At 34.9% G+C, this 26,541-nt stretch overlaps 1 protein-coding gene across 1 annotated transcript in view; it reads right to left on the bottom strand.

Annotated features, from left to right (window-relative positions):
* LOC118733338 (nuclear pore complex protein Nup205-like) overlaps positions 1-26,541 on the bottom strand; it is a gene marked incomplete at its 5' end in the record, with an annotated part of 211,718 nt that overhangs the window by 155,386 nt on the left and 29,791 nt on the right. Inside the window, 1 exon segment of the mRNA XM_036462696.1 lies at positions 16,822-17,316. Within this exon segment, the coding sequence (XP_036318589.1) occupies positions 16,822-17,316 (495 nt within the window).

Below are 26,541 nucleotides of genomic sequence, written 5' to 3' on the forward strand. Positions count from 1 at the left end.
TTTTTCGTAGTTTGAGCCTTTGTTCGTTACCTTATTTCTGTTTATCCGATGAAAAATATATACAGTGCGTACACGGTAGCCGAAACCCTCAATACGTGCAATTCCTTGATTAATGCAAGTCTCTAAAACAAAACATTGTAACCTTTATAAGTGCAACTTCAAAACAATTTTACCTCAATACCTACAACTTTTTTTGTTTATGCATGCCACGCACACAAAATTTGAACTTTTTGCATTTATTTGATTAGGCAGTATCCTGGAAGTGGTGTTTCAATTAAAGTGATGTGTGATGAGCAGGACCGAAGAAAATAAGCAGGGAAAAGGCAGTTTTAAGCGCTTAGATAAACATTTAAACATTAGTAAATATGCTTCCAAATATGCTCGAAAAACAACAAAAAATCTAAGTACAGTATAATGTTTTGTTTTCTATTCAGTTTATTTCAAGGATTGGACGGAATTCGAAATTTTCATATTTCCAGTGGTGTTAATGCATCAATTTATTTGTCACTTTTTTACCATTATTAAAAATAATTAGGATTATACAACACTAAGATATGAATCCTTACTTTCTTTCCAAGACTGAATTGAATTGTTTTCAAATATTTGTTATCCACCACTTGAGTTAATTATTTTTAATCTCTTCAATAACACCAATGCCTTCCAGTAGAGACAAACCGTTGGTTTTAAATTTTTGTATCTAAGCAGAACTGGAATTGAGGTTACGAGTTAAAAAAAAATCGGTTTTTACGTTATTACTAGCAGACCTTGCGCACTTCGTCCCGTCCAAAACTAATATTTTATTTAAACATTTGGTCCAACGTCACGGTTTGGTTCACGTCCACGTTTGGTGTTGTGGTCGTCAGAAGGCATATCCTGCACTGCCGTCTTAAATATCTTAATGAAAGCGGTATGTCCGTGAAGAAGTTTTTGTGGCAACAATTATCAATTATTATTTAATTCAAAATGGTGGAGTATCATTAGTCTACAGCAGTGGTGCACACGGGAGTCTCCGGGAGCTACTCGGCTTTCACATACAAGTCGTGTGTGCGCAGCTACCGAACTTATGCGCCGCTAGCAGCCGGTCAGTTTGCGTTTGTACTTTACGCTGTAAGCCCAGTGTTGCCGTTTTAGTTACTTTTAACCAATTTTGGTTATTTTTTTCTTGCCTGTGAAGTTGTTAAGATCCTTCCCATATTGGTTATTTTTAAACATTTACTGTAGTTTTTAATTTTTTTATACATACAATATTTAAATCTTTGAAAAATAGTATAAACAAATACATTTATTCTGCTCAATATGGTTATTTAAATAAAGTTATTACTACTAAAATGGCAACTCAAGATTTAGATATGCAAAAGAACATGTAAAAGTTCGAGGGTGCAACTATCGGTTCGTGTCTTTAATAAATCGTGGTGAATTAATCGCCAAGTTTTTGAAACGGCTTGGCAGTTACACCATTTCTATGTTCTTTGCACACACGTACATAGTAGTGATCTTCATCTAAAGTGGTAAAGGGATAAATTGTTTATCCGTAAAGGGATAAATTGTTTATTCCGCTTTCATCAACGCACCTTGGTAAATAATTGCACAAAATTGTTTATTATTTAACTTATCTGGCTAGTTACGTTTCATTCTTACCTCGCCCATTTTGCTAATTTGCTTTTTATGTGTTCGTAGCAAAATCAACCACCTGGCAGTCTGTCAGGGTTGAATTTTGCTGAAATGTATACGTTTATCCACCAAAATCGTTTGATAAAGTGGTAAACTTTGGTTAAATAGATGTCAATACAAAGTTTGACTGTTCATTTATCAAAATGATAATTTTATCAAGTTTATCAACAGTTTATCACTTTTGATGAAGACCCCTAGACCTGAAATGAAATTTGAATAATACGAGAGCCATTAAAAAGCCGCGAAAAATTATTAGAATTCCGCGCAAAATTGGTGCTTCAAGTTAATTTATACGGGCTCATTGCTATGGATGAGTGAACAAAAAATACACAATTTTGGTTTTATTTTGCATAATATGATTTTCAAAAAACTTTTAAATTAGTCTCGTTATAAGACATAGGCCAGCTACACCTGTCGAGGTTGAGGAGAGTAGCCGCAACAGTGAAACCCTCATCAGTGAAACCAAGTGAGAATATTTGGAATGAATGTATTAATATTACTTACATATGTATGTATTTGTTTTATAATATACAGAATACATAATATACATGGTCGGCTAAAGACTACTTTAAATGAATACATACTCAGATAGTACATATATAAATACCTGGTATATGCGGAATCCAATACCACGTCATGTATGTACAATACAAGAGGGATTTGGTTATTATTCGGGGATTTGGTTATAATCGGTTTTTGCGCTTTTGTGAAATTTATTTACCATCGTATACGCGGTGCTGCGTTTGGCGTATACGAGGTATTTCGCGCTGAGCGACGATATAGTTCAATACAGTCCAATTTTTAATAGTTTGATCTTAATTATAAAATATATACAATATGGTTGTTCACGCTAATCATGATTCAATAATACAAGGTTAGATAATTATTGACAGCCGCGGTTTGACACTCCCTTACAAAAGGTTGCATTTACGAAGGACAGAGAAAGGGGAAGAATGCAATCCCTTGTTGCGAAAATGGTAGTAGAAAAGTACGCAAAGTTGGCAATTAGTAGTGAAATTCCTTTTGTAAATTGTAATGTATTTGCAGAAAATCTGGCATTTTAAACGAAATATTGAACGAAATATTAATATATCTACGTGAACTACGTAATTCTTGTGCTATTTAGCTGTATAAAAACTGCAAAAGGACTCAAAATTAAAATAAAACAACTATGACATTTATGTAAACATCCAATTTAAAAATAATTTATGTTTTCATCAGTTAAATGTGCTTCATATTCATATACAAATAAACATATTGCACAAAAGCTTATATTTCTATTTCACAGCAAATCTACACTTTTTCCAAGTAAATTTGCATAAAAGCAACACAGTGCCACTGCTAAGGGAGCGGTGCGAGAGAGACAACTGTCAGTTTATCGAACCTTGTATTATTGAATCATGCACGCTAATTAGGTATTTCATCGATTCTTACAAAGAAGTTGGAAACTGTGTACCTATGTACTTATTTAAAAACGTCATTTAGAGTCTGGTAATATTTACGAAGATATTAACATACATACGCACCTAATACGGGAAGCCTGATTTTCTTAAATATGTGTTTATATATATGAAAGTATTTAATTTATTTTCAGCCTTAAAAGGATTTACTTTTCAAAAATGCAAATAAAAACTGATTTTCTTTGGTTTGTAAAATTTGTCTATACGTACTATATAAAAGAATTTGTGATGACCTGAATTGTTAATCTAATAAAAAAATTGGTTATTTTTCCTTACATTTGGTAACTTTTTCGTCTAATCTTGGTTAGAAAGTTCTTTGAGCGGTGGCAACACTGTGTAAGCCTCACATGCGCGAGCTGTTTTGCTGAGTACACACATACAGATACAAAAATATTGCGCTTGTATTGTATTTGTAGGAATTTATCAAGTCTTTTAATGCATGGCGGTGATGTCAGTCTTTATTTTCCCGAGTAAATCAACCAACCGGGCAGAGGCACAAAACCGATTAAGGGTCCGGATATTCCAGGTGCATACCCTCAAATTATAGTCCTTTCTACGTTTTGCCGTGAACGTCATCAAAAGAAGGGTATATCATCCGAAGCATGAATTTTTTCATTGGGTAAGGTTTTAACGTGCAGGGACCCAAACCCAACGCACGCGTGGTTATACGTCTTGTCACATTAGCTCGCTCCCAAACGGGTGTTTGGTCACTACCCAGGTTATACGTGTACATAAATATCCGGACGAATTGAGCTGCGATTTGAACCGTAAGCAAACAAACCACTTCTGGCCAATCCCAGCTGAAACGCAAAAGCTTTGCAGTACTGGGAAATTTACAGAACATAGTGGTCAAAGGCGAATATCTCAACTAAAACCTAATGTATTTTTTAAATTCCTAGCTCTACATACCTGTATACCAAATAGCCGGACAAGCCGTTATTCTGAATAAAAAAAATTAAACTTTCCGTATACTACAGTGATTCCTAAAGTGGGCCAGGTGGACCCCCAGGGGTCCACGGAAGACTCGACAGTGGTCTACGTTGGCGTAAGAAAATATGGGGGTCCACGAGTTGTAAGTGGGGGTCCACGAAAATTCATCTGGTCTCGATAGTAAAGAACCAAAATGGTTGCTTAATAGCCTATTTATTTAACTTTAATGTATAGTGCTCTTGACGCACTGGTGAACTTGCCGTCTCTTTGTGTCATCATACGTGAGGAAGCCTTAAAGACCACCTGCAGACTAAAAAGAAACGGATGTTGGTATAACACTGAGTGAGGCGATGTGGAAATTGCCGGTGGCAGATATTTGAGCACTTGTATCTTTTCAATGCTACAGGATAGTATGCCAACATTACCTTTGTTGAAGAGATTCTAGAGAGAGAGGGAGTTTCCTGAGGAGAATGCTGGTTTAATTCCAGCACTGAGTCCGCACTCGCACATTGTGGAATGTTCGCTGATGGCTCCAAAACTGACTCAGGGTCAGGATCTGGAGTGTTTTTTCGAAGTAAATGTGGATAAGCTTCACTTTTTCTCTCGGGGAATATACTTCGGTCTTCTAGGCTGAGGTATTTGCAATCCCCAAAGCCATAGACTACGTGGTGGAAAATAGGTGGAGGGGAAGGAGTTTACGTGCCTACAGGTACAGCCAAACTAAGTACTTCCAAACTAGTTCGGCAATGCACGTCTAGACTAAATTATCTTGGTAAAGATAACGAGCTTGCTTTACTCTGGGTGCCGCGTAACTCGGGAGGGCCTGGAAATGAGACATCCGACCCTTTGGCCACAGTTGGCTTAGACCAACAACCACTTATAGCAATCCCCACTTCGACCATCGAAGCCACCATCAGAAACTGGGTGGATACTGCGCTCAGCAATGACTGAGAGCCATCGAGTGAATGCAGGTGGGCAAAACTCATGTTGCCTTCAATCTTAGGTCTATCTAGTTTTTTCCTCTCACTGAGAAGACGGGACTGCTGACTGGTCACTTCACGTGGCACAAATACCTGACTGTGTAACAGGCGTAAATGACAACTCCATTTGCCCAAACTGCTTTGAAGAGCATGAGACGGTGGAACACTTTTTGAGCTTCTCGCTTGCTGTTTTGTTTATTATCGATTTATCTAGATTCGGTCTTTGGTTTTTTGTCAGTTCCTGAATTTGAAGTTTGGCGTAAAAAGCTCTGCAGTTTTGTTGTTTCAAGTTTGGGTTTTAAAAACGCGAGGGACGAAAATTTATCGCATCACTTTAAAACTCGGAGATATAAAAATAAAAGTGATGCCATCAACGCAAATAAACTATTCGACAAATACATCACATGCAAATTCACGAGTGAGCCGAACATGTGAGTTTATTGCTCTTAAAAATATAACTCCTCAGAACGAGATAGTTCTTTCGTGGCTTTACGAGCTCTGTTTTTAAAACTTGCAAGTGTTTAATCACATTATTTTAATAAATGGAACACAAGAAAATATTTTTTTTTTATGTTTGCCATTTCGAATTAAGTTTTGTGACTCACCCGCGATGTAAAATTAATTTTCGCATTTTTTGATGAGCTTTGGAAATATGATAGAAATGAGCATCAGGTGGTCTACTGAAACCATATATGTAGAACTTCTATATTGCTAGTACAATATGATCGCAATGAGTTTTCAATTCGAAATCAAAGAAAGACAGCCTATGAAAATTTTTGTGATTGTAGAAGTATACGTGTATATTTGTAAATTACTACAGAGAATGAAGTGCCATATCATAACAGGGGTGGCTCAGGGAATTCAACAAACAAACACAAATTTGACGGTGTCATTTTTCCTTCAAGCAGCATGTATATCGAGACCCAGCCGCGAAAATAAAGAAAGCAAACTTTTTTAAAAATTTAATGTTGATGCATAAATGCTCTTAGAGCACCTGCATCAAAAAGTACATTAAAAAATATATATACGGGTCGTTCCATACAATATTTATACCTCAATATTTTTTTTGGTGTGAAATATATTTTTTTATCGAAAAAAATAAGACACCTATTTTTTTATTTCGTCATGATATTCGAAAATCTCGGAAAAAAATTCCCGAAATTTTGAACTCACGGAGAAGTTCTATTTTTAATTGTTTGCAGTTAATAAACTATTGTGCCCTAGAAACTTTATCTTATAGTTCGTGGCAATTTCAAAATGGGTGAGTATCATTTTTCAACAGAAATCCTATATATGTATGTACATTAGGGCGGGTCGAAAATCAAATTTTTCTCAAATCCCTTGGTAATAGTGAAAATATATTGTATCATGAAGTCAACAACAAGCCTGCAAAATATTAGTATTTTATTTTAATTGTGAGAGCCCGCGCATCGACCGCCAAGAGACCCACAGCACACTAGTCGAATAAGACCAATTCTTGTTAAAAATTCTGGGTTCAGTAAAAAGGGTTGGTGCATATTGTTAGATAATGAATCCGTTAACGCAAAAGATAAAGTCAAATATCATTTCTCGCAGCACTTTAGCTTATCGTTAATCTGAAACTTAACTATTTTCAAAGAAATTTTAATTGTTCTCTTGATAATTGCACTGGCCTATAGTCAAAAGATGTGATGAACAGCATTAATATTGCTGGCGTGCATTTAGATCGCTAGTTCCAAATATTCTAATCTTTTTTTAATATTAGCTATAATTTGCGAATTTTTGCAAATTTAGGAACAATTTCGGTAGCTCTAATAGAATAGCCATTATTTTCCACCATCGTGGAAAATTTTTTTTTATTCAAATGAGTATGGAAACACTGAACAGGCACAACTTCTGGAAACACTAATTAGTTTACTTATGTTTATGCATACAATTTAAAAATTGCAAATATAGCAAAATGACAAAAAAATTGTTAAAATTTTTTTTATATTAAAATAACTGGTTTATAATCTGAACGATTTTCATCATATTGTTATCATAAATCAGTAACAGTAAGTCTCGCTTTCAATTTGTTAATTATTACGTACCGATCGAGTAACATTTACCAAAGTTATATCGAAAAACTTAAGTGGCTCTCCAGTTTTTTTTTGTTTAATTATCTTCAACTGTATAAATAACCTTTAAATAAAAGAACCGGATTACAGAAAACTGTGCCAGCGAGTGACTCTTTTCATTCAAGCTGAATGCAAAGCAATATCGTCCAATTGGAGAGTCCTCAAAAGGATTTCCCAGGACATGTTAAAGAGTACTGTAAATCCTACAGTCACATTTTCACATAATGGAATTAACTAAAATATTTATGTATATCTAAAAACTTATTGCACGTCCCCTACTTTCATATAACGGCAAATTTAGAAACAGCGAAAAATGTGCTTCTTCGGCGACTAACGAAACCATTCCGCACCAGTTTTCAAGACTGCAAAAATGGACTTAAAATGGGCGTTTCTCACCCTAATTGTATTATGCTAATGTATGTTATTTCTTATATGTTTGAAACTACTAATAACTTGTCAAACGATTCCTAATTTTTGACAATACATTCATTCACCACGACTAAGCGTGACTAAGTCTATGGTCCCTCTAGTATTATATAAACATCCGAAAACATTAAACCGTTTGAAATAAATCTCGTCTCACTTGTTTGTATTTTTCACTTGGTTGCTGAAGTAATGAAGAATTGAAAATTCATAAGGGAATATTATAGTTTTTGTAAGTTTTATCTTGATATCTTAAAAACGTGTACTTATTGAAAAATGATAAATGAACGTGAGGTACTAAATTTAATAGCCCTTAATTTGATATATCATCCTTTTTATAACAATAACTCATTCCATAGATATTACAAGCCAAAGTTTCATTTTCGAAATTCATACACTTTGATTTAATTGCGCGGGCTAAAGATAAGTTTTAAATTAATCTTTCTTGGTCAATAACAATTGGCTTAGGCCTAAAACATCATTATATTACTATTACAATGCGGTCAAATGACTTTTATTTTCCCCCATACAAAATCGACCCAGCCTAATGTACATACACAGACTTATTTCAGACGAAATACCTTAAAAGCCAGTTTCATGAAAACAATTTAAGTGAAAAATGATTTTTTTCTATCAGGTTCCATATTAAATTCAAAAAATAAAAATAAATTTTCATTAAATTGCTTTCATGAAACTGACTTTTAAGGTATTTCGACAGGTGGTGATTTGAAATTTAACACTGCACAACTCAACGCTGGTGTCTTTGAACGAAGCTTTAACGCATTATAATGTAGGCAAATCACAACCATTAGGCCAATCGAAACACACAAGAGTTCGATATACTCAATGGTTCAATAGGTCGATTTAGTCTCTGACATTCACCGCACCTTTTCTTACTTCTCGATTTTTAGTAATAACTCGACCACAGCACCACCTGGCAGTTCTTTTTTGCAATTGGGCTGCCGTTACCGTTTCCAATACATATTTCGAATATTCGCCAAATCGGTTCATAAAAAAGATTTTTAGTAATAACGCCAACTGGCGGGTTAAGTTGTGAAACTAAACTATCCAGAGACCCACTCAAACACCCGCACAAAACTTTGTTAAAATCCCTCCAGGCGTTTAGGATTTCACTCACAAACATGCCTTCAGAAGAATTATATATATACACATTCAATAATAAGTAAAAGTCAGTACGTTTGTACTTTTCCATGCCCTCTTTTCATAAAGCCCATTTTTCCCCATGAGTATGGGATTGATTTCATATGTCTCCATACGAAGTTCCAGTACTGTACTATGAATACTTCCAAAGATATGCAGTATGAAATCCGGCTTGTATGGTAGGTGCCACGCCCCCTTTTCCAACAGCTCCATATTTTCTCCAAGTTCCAGTACTCAACCAAGAACAATTCTAGAGATATGCAATAAGAAAAATTCGACTTGTATGGAAGTTGCCACGCCGGTATAAAGTTCCAGTAAACACTTCCAGAGATACTTATTATGAAAAATTCGGTTTATATGGAAGGCGCCACGCCCCCTTTTCAAATAGTCTGAATTTTTCTTTGTGAGTATGCGATTGATTTCATATATCTCCATACCCAGTTCCAATGCTGTACCATGAACACTTCCAGAGAAATGCAGTATGAAAAATTTTTATTGTATGGGAGGGCCGACGACCTTTTACAATAGCTCCAATTTTCCTCAAGAGTATGCGATTGATTTCATATACATATTACCTCCATACCAAGTTCCAGTACTCTACCACGAACATTTCCAGAGATATATTTACATGAACAATTCGGTTGCATATGAGGCTCCATAGCTCCAATTTTTCTCCAGGAGTATGCGACCGATTTCATATACGTCAATACCCAGTTTCAGGGCTCTTCCATGAACACTTCCAGAGATATGGAGTATGAAAAATTCGGTTTGTATGGGAGGTTCCGCGCCCTTTTTATATATCGAGATTTTTGTTAGCTGATAACCATCCTTTGAACGTCTGCAGCAGGTTTCCGAAATTTCGAAAAAATCGGTTCAGCCATTCTCGAGCTTTGCGATATACATTAGAATCTATGTCATAGATGGATGGACGCTGCTTTTAATATTGCGCTGACTTAGTACGTACAAAAAAACATAGCAGCAGGGTTTTTGTACGTAATTACATACATACAAATGTATGTACATAAATATTCTCATACAAATGTAAGTGCTAACAGCAATGTTAATTGCTCCTTATGCATACATATGTAATTGCCGACATTATTTATCCATGAACTGTACATACATATTTGTTGTTTTTTTAACATAAGAATAAACATTAACGTTAACATTAGCACGTATGTGTATGTTACATAACCCTTGCTTTGAGCTGTATTCCGTACAAATTAACAACAGATGGCGCTCTTATTTGTGATTTGCTGATGAGCAGCGCTGTTATGTGGGCATGTATATAAGATTCTATATGATTTTTAAAGTCCTGCAGTTCCATTTTCAAGAAGTGTTTAAAAGTTTTTTTTTTTGCCTAAGACAATGAGAAGCCCATGGGCAAATTAATTAGCAACAAGAGATTACGGGGTGTGCATTGATCAGTGGTTAACGCTTCTGACTTTGCACATCGATGACGCGGGTTCGATCCCTGCTGAAGTATCGAAAAAATAAGTGTTATGAGGAGATGAAGTGATCTACGAAATAGCTGCTATAACTTCTACCGCTTAGACTTTGTTGCTTTTTTTCTAATAAAAAAAATCGTGGTACAAAGCTCAAGACAATATTAAAAATAAAATTTTAATAAGCCGCAATAACATTGACAAATCCATAGTTCAGGAAAAGCCTGACTGAAACTATACTATAACGCAAATGAATGTATAGAATTGACAAACAACCACGCTGTCAAGTTTAAATATCGGCAAATAAGCTGCACTTTATAGTAGTAGGTTGAATAAGGAAATGAATTAGCAACAAGAATTTACGGCTTGCGCATTGCTCGGGGGTTAACTCTTCTGACTTTGCACATCGATGACGCGGGTTCGATCCCTCCTGAAGGCTAGGAAAATTAAGTCTGAGGAAGAGACCACTTAGACTTTGTTGCTTTTTCCATTGTTCCTAATAAAAATAATCGTGGTACAAAGCTCAAAAATATTTCTGCAGATTCATCGTTTGTACCTTTGAACTCGTCAGAAGTGTATACATCAAATAAGTTAAACAGCAGCAGTTTACGATTTTATTTTGGCTGAAAATACACATATGTATATGTATACCAGGGTAGTTGCGAATATTTGCATGCGCATTCGTTATGCGAATGATTCGCATCATTTTACACATTCGCATTAGACATTCGCATTCGCATCAAATGATAGGAATTTTTTGCGAATGTGAATGTGTACATGGGCAGAGAGTCCACTCTAATATTGTTGATATGGCTCTAAGTCTGTCTAACCAGGCTGCGGACAATAACCGGCTTTTAGCTTCAGGCGCTATACGGTTAAGTAGTACTATATCAAGCAATATTGATGGACCTTCAACAAGTACTGCTAAAAGTCGTATAAGCAATCTAGAAATAATTTTAGATTCCCTCAGCGAAAGCGAAGACTCGAATGTAGAATCTGGAGACATTAAAAAATGTGAAATTAAAGATCAATTGAAGGCCTCTCTTACAGAAAAACGAGCTCATCTCGATGAAAATCCTCTCGATTGGTGGAAAACTAAACTAAAATACGACAAATTATCAGATCTGACCCGCAAATATTGGAGCGCTCCACCCGCCAGCGTCCCAAGTGAATGACTGCCAACTTAAAGTTTAAACAGACGGCAGCGTTGATCGGGATTAACTCGGACTTGATCCGGATCAACTGCAGTAAATTCCCGAGTTGATCGGATCAACGCTGCCGTCTGTTTATGCTTTTAGCTCAAACCGTGCCAGTTTTGGTCCTATTTTACTTCAAATGGCACTTAATTTTTCAATTTGGCACAAAGTGCCAAAATGGCACTTTTGTAAAAAAAATCTACATTTCAATACATTTTTGTGAAATCCTTTGCGTGTAGTTACTTCTTTTTCGCAACTAAAATTTTCTAATTTATAAAGGCTATTCAACTGGTTTATCTTATTTTATCATTGCACTTTTGTTTTGAAAATGTGGTTCTTTTTTTATTGCTAAATGGGAATTATAAGAAATAATGGCACCTTTTTTGGCACCTTTATTTTTCTATTTGGCACTTTTTTATCATCAATAGGGCACCTCTTAGCTAAGGATAGTTGGCAGCCCTGTCCAAGTGAGCAATTGTTCAGTGCCCGGCCTTATATACGAGCCTCTAAGAAATCGCCTCATGGGAGAAAAGGCAGCAAAATTACTTTTTTTGAAATATGATATGCGCATTTTGAACTTTGACTACTAGATTAAAACACTGTATAGGTTAAGCAATCGTTCAATGTTCTAATAATTAAAAAACATTTTAAGTAAGCATTCGCGAATGTGAAAAATATGACATTCGAAACATCCCTAATGTATACATACATCGTATGAGTCCTAAACGTCAAAAATATGTAAGCGACATCTTTTTTATTTTTGATGCAGAAATGCATCTAGATGCTCCAGGAACATTTCTGCATCATAAAGAAAATTTTGAAATAAATCTTTTTACATCTTTTTGGCGGTTAGGGCTCGATATGTGAAAACTATGTGATTGGCGGAAACTCTAACTCACGCACGCTCACGCCAGCCAAAGTTTCAGTCACGCAACGTGTCACGTAGGAAATCACGTGGTTTGCATATCTATCCCTAGAATACTAACGTTCGCCTGTGAGGCGGAACGAAGCGCGATATTTCAGGAACGCTTTTAATGATCATAGTAAACGTTCGCGCCAACTCAGCTTAGCGCTGTACGAGGCTGTTAGCAAACGCACATTGTGCAGTGGCCTTGCGCGGCTGAGTTCCACGCCCTCTTGACGCCTGACAGGCGAACGTTAGGAGTAAAGGTAATTTTGTTTGCTGTACTTATTTCAGTTTTTAACATGTTTGTTGGCTATTTTCTGTTTTGAACTTAATTTTTTTTTTTTACTTTTCGAGAGGGGTTCCTATGAAGAACAAGTTCTAAAATGGTTGGAAGAAATATCGTTGAATGGAATCGATAGTGAGAACAATTTGGAAGAAGATTTCAGTGAATGCGCCTTATGAGTAAAAACTAAGCAGTTGCTTTTCAGATGGCAAAACAGATTAAGCTTAAAAAATCTGTATAAAAATATTTAAAAATCTTTTCAACGGAATCGTAAGAATGAGATTTCTGATGCTGTTTTTTTTTTACTTTTTTTCAAAGATTGATTTACAAAAAACTTGAATAACTGGGCCAAAACTATTCTTATTTAGACTTATGGGATCTCGATAGAAAGGTATTTTCACACTGTTTTTATTTCAGTGCAAAAAAGCCATTCGTGTCCCCTTTTTTTTCAAATACCAACACATCTTAATTCAACTTTGAATGACGTTCGTTCATCCTACCTTTCTCTTTCATCCTTTTAATGAGTTTATTATCAAATAAATAAAAAGGGTGAGAAAATACTTTTCCAGTGACACCTCTTAAGTCTAAATCGGAAGAGCTTAGGTTCAGTTATTCAAGTTTTTCTTATACCAATCTTTGAAAAAAGTTAAAAAACAGTATCAAAAATCTCATCATTACGATTCCGTTTAAATTTTTTTTTAATTTTTTAAAAAATATTTTCATGCAAATTTTTTAAGCTTAAACCGTTTTGTCATTTGAGGGGATTTTTTCAAAAAAAAAAATCTTTAAGAACCTATTTTTATTCATGAAAAACTCCATTTTTGGAGGTATTTTCAAATCGGTCCAGCTCACTTAAATCTTAGTATTTTTCGGAAATATTTTGGTGGACGTCTTAAAATATAATAGATTTTATAATTCTAATGGAAAAATAGTACAGATTTTTCTTTGTATGGGGAGCGATGCAGTCTAACACAAATATGTATGTTTGGACATATGTACTAGAGGCCTGCATGAATGCATTCAAAACGGCTTATGAATTATTCATATAAAAAACGAATGAATGACTTTGGCTTCAAATTTTTGAATTTGAGTGAATAGCTGTTCTGATATTTGTGTCGACATTACAATATTCAAACAAAGTGAAAATAAATTGAATTGAAATAAATGACAAATTTTTGTATGAATATGCAAAAATATTTTTTCTATGCACATATGTACAAACATACGGGCGGTATTGTCACTTGCGAAGCGAATGAATTTGGCGAAGCGAATTAAAAGGCAGAGAAGGTATTAAAAGTGTGCGCGATGCGAAGAACTTGCACAAGCTGATAAAAGCGAACACTCTTAATGCATATTTAAGTTGCGTCCGCCTATCCCTTCGCTTCGCCAAACCGTTCGCTTCGCCAAATTCATTCGCTTCGCAAGTGACAATACCGCCCTACATATGTATGTATGTATGTATTGCTGCGCTCCTATTACGTACGAAAAAAACTTGTTTGTAAAAGAAAAAACTTTTACCGAAATGAGTTTGAATGATTTGAATGTTTTCCATTCAGTCATTCACATTCTTCCATTTGAAGGTAGAAAATTAAAAACAAAATGAGTATTCATAACTTACAAAATTCCAAACGCTGAGTGTTTTGTATGTGAAGTAAAATATTCAAATCTAGAGTACTCTGTTTGGCTAGAAGTTTGAATGAATTCATGCAGCCCTCTAATATGTACATAGAAAACACGATTCAATAATAAAAGGTTTGCTCAAAAAACAGTTTTCTCGCTCCCTCGTGACCAAATCAGCTCCCTTAGCAAGGCACTGTGAGTGGGTTCGTGTGTGAGTGCAAAGCTTTTGTAAGGGAGCTAAGGGAGTGTCAAAACTCGAATGCCACTAATGAGCAAACCTTTAATTATTGAATCATGCATAGAAAAAATATTTTTGAATATCCATACAAAAAATTGTCATTTATTTCAATTCAATTTATTTTTACTTTGTTTGAATATTGTAATGTCGACACACATATCAGAACAGGTATTCACTCTAATTCAAAAAAAATTTAAGCCAAAAACATTCATTCGTTTTGTATATGAATAATTCATAAGCTGTTTTGAATGAATTCATGCAGCCCTCTAGTGGGTATAGCATACCAGGCCTCGAACACTTTTTCCCAAAGTTCTGCGCTGTTTTTAGGGTTCGCTGCTCTTACGGCGTTCTTGACATCTCCCCACAGATTTTCGATGGGATTTAGGTCCGGCGATTGTGCCGGCCACTCCACTATATCGACTTCGGGTCACTATCTTGTTGATATACCCATTTAAGCGGCATGTTGTCTTCGGCATATGGAAGCATAGGGATCTCAAGGATGTCTATATAAATAAATTGATCCATAACTCCAGAAATCTTGTAAATCGGACCTACACCGTAGTATGAAAAGCACGCCCAGGCTATGATGGAAGCACCACCATGTTTTACGGTCTTCACGGTGTTCTCGACGGCCTTTAGAGCCGAATAGTACCATTTTACTCTCGTCGCTCCACAAAATATTGCAACACTTCATATCAGAACATATTGCAACTCCATCCTTTTTGCAATGTGCTTTTTGGTGAGTAAAGGCACTTTCCGGGGGCTTCTGGGAGGAATTCAGATTCTAGCAATCTCCTTCCTATCGTCACTGCACTGACTAGTAACTCTAGTCGTTGCTTTATTTCTCTGGAGCTGAGTTTTGGATTTTGTTTTGCAATTTTCTGGTTTATTTTGCCATTTTAAAGCATTTGCAATCATTTTAGAACTGCATCGTACAATTTTTTCTATTTCTCGATAATATTTGCCATTTTTACGCTATGTTTTGATGAAATTTCGCTTTTCTTCTGTGCAGTGCTTGGATCTGCCCATTATGCTTATATATTTCAACGAAATTAAACTTACCATTCGCAGCAAAAAGATCAGAACAATCAAAATTTGTGTGAAGAAAATACCGATTTAATTTAATTCTGCAATTATTATGAACAGCTTTTATCACATGTGCATAACAAACTAACTCCGTAAAAACATTGAACATTTATTTTCGCTCGCTCGCGGTATACTAAAACTAAGGTGCTTTTACTGCTATTATGAATGACTTTATAATATTGGATATAGCGCGGCTATTTTTGTGAACATAACTGTACGTGTATTTATTTGTCGAATCTGCTTATTTTACATCTATGAAGCCTAACATGTTTGAAAATCTCAAGTCTAATTTACAATGATATAGTTCAAATCGCCTGGTTTAGCTTCGCTCAACAAAAGGCTGGTAGATCTCTTCTTTGCAGGCGTCATGATATGTTGTGTTGAACAACATATCCACCTGCCAGTGGATTTGGGTGACTAAGCAGTTTTATTTTACACCATCGGTATCCCAAGGCCTCTATGTATATTTTCATTGCGTTTCGGTGCTCCCGTTAAGGTCCTTAGCGCTTTTGATGGAAATCTTTGGATACTCTTAATGTTGGTTCCACGGGTTGTACCCCACAGTTGAATACCATACATCCATATAGGCTTGATGACTCTATTATATATTTATAAGTACTTTATAATCCAGTTTCATTTTTGAATTTCTGTCAGTTCAAGCTGACTTCAGCTTCATTTGTGCAATCTTGGTTATGTGTTCTTGCGCCAGGTTAGTTTCCTGTCGAAGTTTATTTCTAGATACGTCACTCCATTGGCTTGTGCAATATGAACATTACTTAATTTGATGCCGGGCATAATTGCGGTCTCAATGAAAATTGTATATATTTACACGTCTGTTCGTTGACTTTTATGCGCCAGTTTGCCACATTGACCTAGTTTTCCTCTGGAGCTGATGGCAACTTACGGATTCGTAATCTGTATAAAAAAGTCGATCAAAAACAGCTTTAACATTTGCCGCACGAAAATCAGTGTTGCCCTGTGTTTTATTGATCAAAAAAATAAAAATCCAATTTTAACTATTAAATTATGATTTTTATTATATCAGAACCGTTACGGCCCCTGATAATTTTCTATGTTAAGCCGAATGGCATTCGATCTAAAAGAAGATAAACAATTAAATGCGTTTTTCTAAACTGTTCGCACAGACAAAGTTTGACTTTCGTTTAACTTTTTCCAACAAAAACGACGTATGTAGGTCTAGCAACGTTCGATGTGCAAAAGTCAGGATCATTGGTTTAAAATAAAGATAATTTATAATTTGCATAAGATCGCAAATGCGGATAAAATATTGATAAGAAGTTTATTTGTAAATAAATTATACTTACGAATAATATTGAATCAGAGATCCAAAAAAATGTTCCCAGGATAAAGCTGTGCTGCCAGTTAATCCTGAAGCTTGTCTCAACAGGTTGAAGGTATAACGCGCAGACCTTTCACAACTTGTCAAACCAGCTATCATTTTTAAATACGATACAAACAGAGTAGATGGTAACAGTTCTCCAGCTAAACGAATAAACTTAAATAATGACACTGATCGAGAAGTTGTTTTCAATGAACTGAACGTTGAATCAAGTGGTTCCCAAAATTCTATGCACAGCGAGAGTTCGGCTCGATTATCTTTATAAAATTTGGATATACACAGCATCAACATTTCAAAACTGTGGTCTAAATTGCTGGGTGGCTCCAGACCTTCTTTTAAAAATCCCATAACTGCTCGAGCGGTTTCATCAGCCTTTCCTCGTAATTCGGTTACTTTAGAATGCATAAATTCAATGAAGTCCGTAATTAACATATGAAAACGACGGTAAAAGAATTCGTGCCTAAAATTAAAATAGATTAGCCAAAATCTTTTAAACATTTACCTTGGTTCAATATACAGGTGAAGTAATAAGAAAGCTTTATCGCTTTATTTTCTGGCATTGGGCTGCTGAAGATAATGGCTTAATCCTTTTATTAATCTAGGGTAACAGTGCTGATTCTGGAAATTTCTTAAAATTTATATGCTACATCGTTCATTAACTAAAAGACAGTCTTAACTCGAAAATTCAGATTTTCCAGGAGACGCAATTAGTTATGCGGAAACTAAAATAATTTAGCACGAAAATATTACACACTTTGAATGATGACGAGTACAATTCAAAGATACTCTATTTTAACGAAATTAATCATTAGTGGATTAAGGCAAAGAATTGATGAATAATGTACTTAGTTTTAAAATGTAAGAACAAAATGTAATATTACGTTCAAATGAGCGCTATTTAACATGTTAAATGAAGAAGAGCTTCTCATATATCACAATCGTTCACATTGAAATTATAAAGTTAATTTTGACGTTTGCTCGATTACAAATAAGAATCAAGTTTTTGTTTAGATTTTTTTGTCCGATTTTGTCTGCTTTATGATATTAACGCATGCGGTTTACTTAGAGACTTCAAAATTGTTAGTTTGTATTAGAGGTTTACGCCGACAGGTTTCGCGGCGGCGGCATGGTCAACTTCAAAAACAATCGGCGGCGACGCCGGCGCTACTGCCCATAAGGTAGATTCCAAAGATCCATGGGGATACTAGTCTTATCATGTCACCTCGTCAGCGCTAGGCATTCGATATGCCAATTCAGATTATAATTCTATTTAATTCATTCTTGAATAAGTCTTAAATTTAAATAATGTTACTTCCTACTTGAATTAAAATGATGAGTGCCTGGCGCTGATGGATGGGCGAACAGAAGAAGGCCTGAGGTATATATTTACATATGAACATACATACACACATGGTTCTCTATGTTCTCTACAGATCCGTATGTACTATTTAAATTTAAAAATAAAAAGGTTAAGTTATTGGAGTAGTTTATGTCGCTACTGAAGCATTTCATGCCACCGCGGCCACCTCTGTGCGCGACCTCTCAGGATTTGGATGAAAGTTGAAGAGAATGAAGGTCTAGGTGACATGAACATACGTGCAGCATATCTTGTCGATAGGCCTATTTACACGGGACTTAAATTTTAAGAAAACTTTCCTCTTTCAAAAATATACAATTTCAAAAAATTTCAATGTCTATTTATCATATTGCTCGAGCGTTAGACGATCCAGAGTCCATACGCCTAAGTAGCCCATTACGCCCATTTGGGTACTTAAAGTTGACATTATAGACAATGTTTTTATGTTAAAAAAAAAAACAATGTTTGAAACGCTATAAAAAAAATAAATCAAAAAGAAAAATGTTTACTTATTTTTTTTTTTGTTTTTTGATACGTTGCACATTGATGTAAAAAATGTATAATTAAAGCCCATAATAACACGGAAGAAATGCATGTTTTTTCTTTAGTTTTATGTTTATAGGCTAGTCTGATCTTTAAGCATTGGTGCAAATACATGTTTTTTCATTAAAAGGTTTCCAAGATACAGCACTTTAAAGAAAGGTATGTACGACGTTTTCTTAAAGTTTAAGTCCCGTGTAAATAGGCAAGCCCTACGTTATATCGGCAAAATATACTGCACGTATATTCATATCACCTAGACCTTCAATCTCTTCAACTTTCATCCAAATCCTTAGAGGTCGCGCATAGAGGTGACCGCGGTGACATGAAATACCTCTACTAATAAATTTTTGTAGTAATCTTATGCACCGTTATGTTAAATTATTGAGTTCTTACGATTTTTCGGGTTGTAGATTGAAAAAAAGGGTGGTCTACTTTTTTCCAACAGTTTAACCCATTAACTCCCACTAGAACCGGCTTTTTTGACCCATGGTTAAAATTTCCACTAAATATTAAGCGCAAAATTTTACTAATGTCAAGATTTTATTCAGTTTTTAAAATGTGATTATTGTACAGCACAAGATCGCACAGTGGTTCGGATCGCAAATCTAGCTGGACGAAACTATTTAAACAAATACTCGTTGATGGATCTTTACACCACTTCTTACCTAGGGGATTTTTGGGTCGCTGATTACGAATCTGAAGTCACTTATCAAAAATTCAAAATGGCGGATCCAATATGGCGGACGAAAATTAAAAAAAATCGGTAGATTTCTATGAAACTGGGTATCTGGGGGTTTTCTGGGTTGCTGATTACGAATCTAAAGTCATTTACTTAATTTACTTTATTTACTTCGGAACGAGCATTTTCATCAGATATTTCTTTCAATTTACTAATCACGTAATCACGGACACCTTTTTGTCTTTTAGAAGTTTCAGCAACACTTCTCCAAATGTCAAACAACTCACTTCTTAAGATTTTCTTTACCATGACTAAAATTTAAGACCACAGCAAGAAACACAAATAAATTTCAGAAAAAAATGTATAACAGCGCTTAAAGATTTGCATGCCTGTTGTATAATTTTTTAATTTCAGAAAGCAGAAAATTCGCGAGTTACTATTTTTTTAACTCTTACATAACCAAAGTCTTTATAACTCCCAGTATTTTTCTGTTCTAACACACAATCGACCCCCCCCCCCCCCCCCATAATATCAAAAACATTCTTAAAATATGCATTTAAAAAAATAGATAGCTAAATTTTTCTTGTGTAAAAATCTATTGAATTTTATTCAAATATGTACAAACACACTGACAAAAGTAAAATATTACACATTCAGTGCGTATTCACTTACATAATATAATAATAATCATAATAGATTGGCGCTTACACATGTGTTAGTGTTTGGCCGAGCTTCTCCTCCGATTTGTGGTGTGCGCCTTGATGTTGTCACACAAATCGGAGGGACCTACAGTTTTGCGCCGACTCCGAACGGCGATTGTATTTTTATGAGAAGCTGTTTTTTCATGGCAGAAATGCACTCGGAGGTTTGCCATTGCCTGCCGAGGGACGACCGCTGTTAAGAAAAAACCTGTTTTCTATATTTTTTGCAATGTTGTTTTGACTAGGGCTTGAACCCAGGTGCTGCGGAGTGGAAGCGCGCACTGCTTACCACTACACCACACACTTATATATGTATAGAAATAAAAATAACTTAAATATTTTTGTGGCAATAAATAACAAAAGATTCGGATAAATTTTCAGAAAGCAATGATTGACTGTTATCATGGAATACATTCTTAAACATGGAAAAGGCACGAACTTTAAGGCAGAAATTTTAGTCACTGTATATTTTTCAATCAGATGAATTGAATTACCGGATTCAATTTGGCCTACAGTAGTTTTTATTACAACAAAGCCCTGTTTTTCGCTAAAAACTGATTTTAGCTTAAAAAATTACGGCGTTTAATTTTTCTTCAGCACTGTTAACAATTTCTATCAGGCAGGTTCTGCAATTCACTTCCGAGTGAGTTTCAGCCAAAGCCACTTCGAATTCATATTGCAAGGGGTTGAAATTCCCGCGGAAGTAAGTTGCAGAACCTGCCTGTATATGTGCTTCTAGTTTCAATGCTGTTGTTCATTTGCAAATATGCTCTAACAAATATGGCTAAAACGCTTTATCTTTTTACAATCAGCATTTTCTTTTTATGCATTTTGTGATAAAGTATACATAAGAAAACCAACATGCTCGAGCATATTTTTGGTTGTCCTAACGATAATCTTTTTGTTGTTGTAGTATATCAAAAAGTAGTACTCTCGTAGTATTGAAAAAAATATACTACTGCGCAAAAAAAATCGTCAGATTACCAGTGTTCGACCCTACTTTAACTGTAATAAACGCTTTTGATCGAAAAACGTATGTTTTTCTGAGTTACGTTTTTTTTTTTGTTTTTAAAAAATAAAGGAGTTCATATCGCACGTATACAGAATTATTTTAAAGTTTTAATTTTGTGGTAAAGCGCAATCAAAGTTTGATAAATTCATATAATTGGTATACCAAAAGACAGAGAAAGACAAATATATTCGCTAAGATCCCATTATGGGCGCAATGAGCCGATTTTCGGCCCATTTCATGTACCAATAGTTTAAACAAACAGAATTTTTCGAAATGTGCCAATTTGAGCCGAAATCGTGCTGACTTTTAGCAAACAAAATTAATATTGCTGCATCGATATTGTGAACACTCGGGCGTTAATGCCGCGATCAAAGTCGACAATTTATTTATTGTTATTATTAACAAAGCACAATGTGACAATATGCGATGATAATGGGACCACCCAAAAAGTAGTTGTACAAATTTTTTAAACATGTACCAATCAAGTACGATGAAAATCGATACATATTGTGCTATTTGCGCCAATAGTGGGATCCCAACTTTAATCTGAGCATTTTCTTCTTATCAAGCTTATTAATTGTATGTTAAACTCTCCAAAATCGTAAATTTTGAATTACATCTCTATATTTGTAAACGTGCGATATTCCTATTCAGTGGCCCAAATTAGGTAAACAAAAACTCCTTTATAAATCTAAGTAGTAGTTCCTTCAAGCGGTTGTATTTCAATGTGCATACATCATGAACACTTTGTACAAAATTCCTTAGGCGCCAAACGCCGCCGTCGCCGCGCCGATATTTTCGTAACTCGGCAGCGTAAATGTCTAGTTTGTATTAACTATTTATCTCCGCGGGCGATATTTTTTTTGGAAATGATTACTTTTATTTATTTTTGAGAATACAAATGTTTTGAGCGTTGGCGTGTCAAATTAAAGCTTTTGGCTCTTTCTGATTGGCTGTAGAAGAAAAATTTCTGATACAACTCTGCGCTGAACTAGTTTTCAAACTAGTTAAATGATTTAACTGATTACGTTTTCCAACAACGGTTGCATGTGATTCAACGTGTTTGCGAACACGTTTTGTTCATTTAACTGGTTCAAGCCTATTTATCATGTTTAACTCGTCAATTTGAAGCTACTATAATATGTAGTAAACTATTTATAAGAATTAGTTTTAAATGGAAGTTAAGAGATTAAGGGCCAAATTCACAGTGCGTACTTAATTCAGAATCGGCAATTAACTACAGATTTTCAGTACAAAAATCTGTAGTTAACTGCCGATTCTTAGTTAACTGTTACCCCGGCTTTTTTGAGAAATAAAATATTTTGTTGTTAATTTTCCACAGATTTTACTTTAGTTGTAGTAATTAGTTATTAAATTTTAATCCTTATTTACATTTGCCAGTAGTTGAAACTTTGAGAGAAAAATTCATTTGGCACGCAAGTCTTTTTCAGGTGTATTTTTTCTTAGGCTTTGTATAAAAAAAATACAAAAAAGAAAAAAACTGTATAAGGTTGGTCGAATTAATGGCCGTCCTAGTCACTAGTTCCGAGTCAACTCGATTTATGAGTATGAGGTCTTATGTTGGACAAAAGGGGGAGTATAAGGGAATATATGGAATAAATTAACTGACGACAACCTGCGTGCCAAATGAACTTTTCTCTTAAAGTTTACACTGCTGCCAAATGCAAATAAGGATTAAAATTTAAAAACTAATTAATGCAACTAAAGTAAAATCTGTGGAAAATTATCTATGAAATAATTTTTTCGCAAAATCTATAAAGGACCCTTTTATTTCTCAAAAAACCTGGGTAACAGTTATTCGTCGCCACGCTGTACAAAAATCTGTAGTTAACTGCCGATTCTGAGTTAACATCCGTGAATTAGGCCCTTAATCCAGAGCTGTGATGTAGTGGTTAGCAATGCACGCTACCACTCTGCAGCGCCTGGATTCAAGCCTTGGCCAAAGCAATATCGTAAAAAAATATTGTTTGATGTGAGTCGAAAAGTAGACATGGTACAGAGGAGAGGTTCACACCCACTATTAAAAATTTATACACATAAATGTTCATATTTAATTTTTAAACACATTTATCTACTTTTAGGGACAATTTTTTTCGGCAAGTACAATTTGAAAATGTAATTTTCATCCGTAGTGCGAAAAAGCATTTATAACGTGAATGCTGTCAAATCGACGAAGGATTAGTGGTCCGCGGATAGCGCCACCTGTTTTCTACATCGTGGCTCTGATATACATACATTCAACAAGCGGACAACAACTCGAGATAGAAAACTAACAACGGTAGCAATTGTCTATCGTGTACACAGCTTGTAGAGTGCGTGATAGGGAAAAGTTGGGATTTCTTTATTTAGCTAAGTGTACACAGTAGAGAAATCTCGCTAGAGTTTTACTGAAATAAAAATCTCCCCTCTACGAGCTGAATTGCAAAGCGAAACTTCGAAGAGTGAGAACTTCTTTACTTTTATAACATACAATCATCAAAATTTGTTTGCCGTAGTAATGAATGTATTCACCCTTCACACAATTTTAAAATTGCCTCCATACCACGGCTTATTGGACAAGTAAGTGTACCAGAGAATCCCCCCGATTTGGAATCCATATACGTAAACAAAATTTTAAATTTTAGAGGATGATTTAAACAAAAATTACAATTTAAAGACGAAATTCTCGACAAAAGTAAAATCAGCTGCTCTACTGCTGCTACCTGTTAAATATGCCTTGCGGCATACAGAATATTCAACGTCAAGTGCGTTGAAAAAAAAAAACTTTGAAAATTTGAACAACAATCATTCACGTCTAATTACGATTCATACTCACAAATACCCAGTTTTTATACGCAAACTTATAACTTCAGAAACCATCTACATATGTGCTCCTCGACTTGAATCACAAGCGTCCAAATTTAAAAATAAATACTAGATAGTAGATAGTTTTCTGTCTCGAATTGTTCTCAACGCCCGTTGTATGTATCAAGGTTTTTCGCAACCGCGGAGCTTCCGCATTAATTTTAACAGTCGCATTCGCTTTCGCATTCGCAAAAATTAATACGGATCTTATCGAATGCGAATATTGAAGGGACCCAACATTACATTTTTTTTTTTACGAGTTAAACTTGGCCAAATATTTTTTATTCCTAAATGAAAGTACTTTCCGGATAATAAACAAACCATTTATCCAAATTAAACAAGTTTTGTATCCAATGAAAGAGGACTTAGATAGCCTTAAAACTGAAATGTCTAAACGAGGAAAGCCACACATTGAAAAATATTTCAATACAAAATTTTAATTAATTACTAAAGGCCTGCAAATGTTGAACTATAAAATATAGCGACATGTGTCACATCATGCAAGTGCCAGTTCATATTATGTCGCTCATACATGTTTCACAATAACATATGAAGACACTGTCGAATAATTGAAATCAAATCATGCATCAAATCTATGTATGTCAACACAAGCAACACATGCGACATAGTCAGCATTATTAATTACATTTTATATACGGGAAGAGATTTTGTAAATCTTTTAAGCACCTAAATGAATTAAAGAATTGTCGAATTAAAAACCTGTATATATTTTCATCCAAGGCAGGATCAAACAGTATTAAAAATATGCTACAGAAGCACAATAGGGAACATCAGCTTAGCTAAGTAGCAACGACATGCTAAACCAGTATGTTTGAGATGGAATGACATCGCATAACACTTTGTTTGAATTGGCATGACATATAATACGTTTATACGCATGCATAAGTCGCTTTAATTCATTTCTCTGCGATTCAAAACATATGTATAAACTGAATTTCAATTCGCTTTGAAAGAGCGAAGTGTTTTGGCTCACACTCCATTTCAAATCGGTAGTTTATTTCTCCAGACAGTTAGAAAGAGTGTATAAACACCGCTCTCACTCAAAGCGAATTGGAGATCAGCTGTTCCGCTCAAATTCCAAATAATCGCATCAGTATTTAAAAGCTGATTAATAATAATCGTTCTTTTCCCATCACGATTTTATAATGCCGAATAAAACTAGATTTTTATCACTTTCCATTATGACATTATAAAATGTCAAATGAAAACAGCTGATTTTGTTTGCTTTTGAAGACGGTTACTTTGATGCCGATATAAAGCCGTAAGTATAAACACTAGAGCGAAATGTGTACGGTGTCAATGCGCTTTCAATTGAGACGATTATTCTGTGCGTATAAACGTAGTAATAGTAATGCATGCAATTTTTGAAAGACATTTTTACAGAAAATGTTGAATTTTGCAGTTCTTTATTAATTACCATAAAACAAACATTGGGTCAGTTATATATTTACATGAAGTTCTTTAGTATTAAGTTATAAAAAAATATAAATAGAAATGGTAACCTTCATTCGTTATTTCTGTTTAAAAGCTATTTCAGTCCTCTTTCATATGATACCAAATTTGTTTAATTTAGATAAGCGGTTTGTTTATTATCCGGATAGGACGTGTTTTTCGGAATAAAATAGATTAGGCCAAGTTTAACTCGAAAAAAAAAAATAACTGTTATTTTCGGTCCCTGGAATATTGTGCAAGTGCACAGACGTATATCTAACCAGTCACAGAAGAAAGCATTAAAAATGAATTACAACAACTAAAATCGAAAAACGCTGATGACGTGACCGGTTCTCCAAATTCCGAAACAATCAAAAGAATGAGAATGAAGAATTCTTTGGAAAAAAACGATGTTTAAACAACGATTGTGCCATGAGGATACATCCGACATTTGCAGCCCCGATGAAGTTCTCAAAAAGTAATTATTGCACCACAATAAAAATAAATAAATATAACTGAAAGTCCTCTCAACTGGTGCAGTGTCAATCGAAAAGAATTTACAATTTTGCTAAGTTTAAAGTTTTTCAAGTTTGTCGCCTTGAGCGAGTAGTTATATAGTGGCGCAGGTTTGATCCCTTTAAAAAGTTTTTATTAAGTACAATGTTCCAATTTTTAAATTCAAGTACTAAAAAAATATTCACTCTTATCATCAGTTTAATTTTCCCCGAACCGGTTCACTTTTCACTTTTGGTTTTCATGTACATATTTACTATGGGCGGAATACAAATTTTCGGGTGAATTTTTTTCGGGCAAAACTGAGGATAAGACAGATTATTCAAAATTATTAACCTTTCCATTCTTTATTTACCTAAATGACCTAATTTACCCACCTAAATTATTTCTTAAAAATACATGACATCCGCATTCGCATCCGCGGATGTCTAAAATTCCACATTCGCAACATCCCTAGTATGTATGTATGTCAGAGCTACGATGGATAAAACAAAGGTGGCGCCATCCGCGGACCGCTAACCCTTCGTCGATTTGACAGCATTCACGTTATAAAATTTTTTTTT

The sequence above is a fragment of the Rhagoletis pomonella genome, unplaced genomic scaffold, assembly GCF_013731165.1.
Source record: "Rhagoletis pomonella isolate Grant_MI unplaced genomic scaffold, Rhpom_1.0 Rhpom_scaffold_00001, whole genome shotgun sequence".
Taxonomy (NCBI): domain Eukaryota; kingdom Metazoa; phylum Arthropoda; class Insecta; order Diptera; family Tephritidae; genus Rhagoletis; species Rhagoletis pomonella.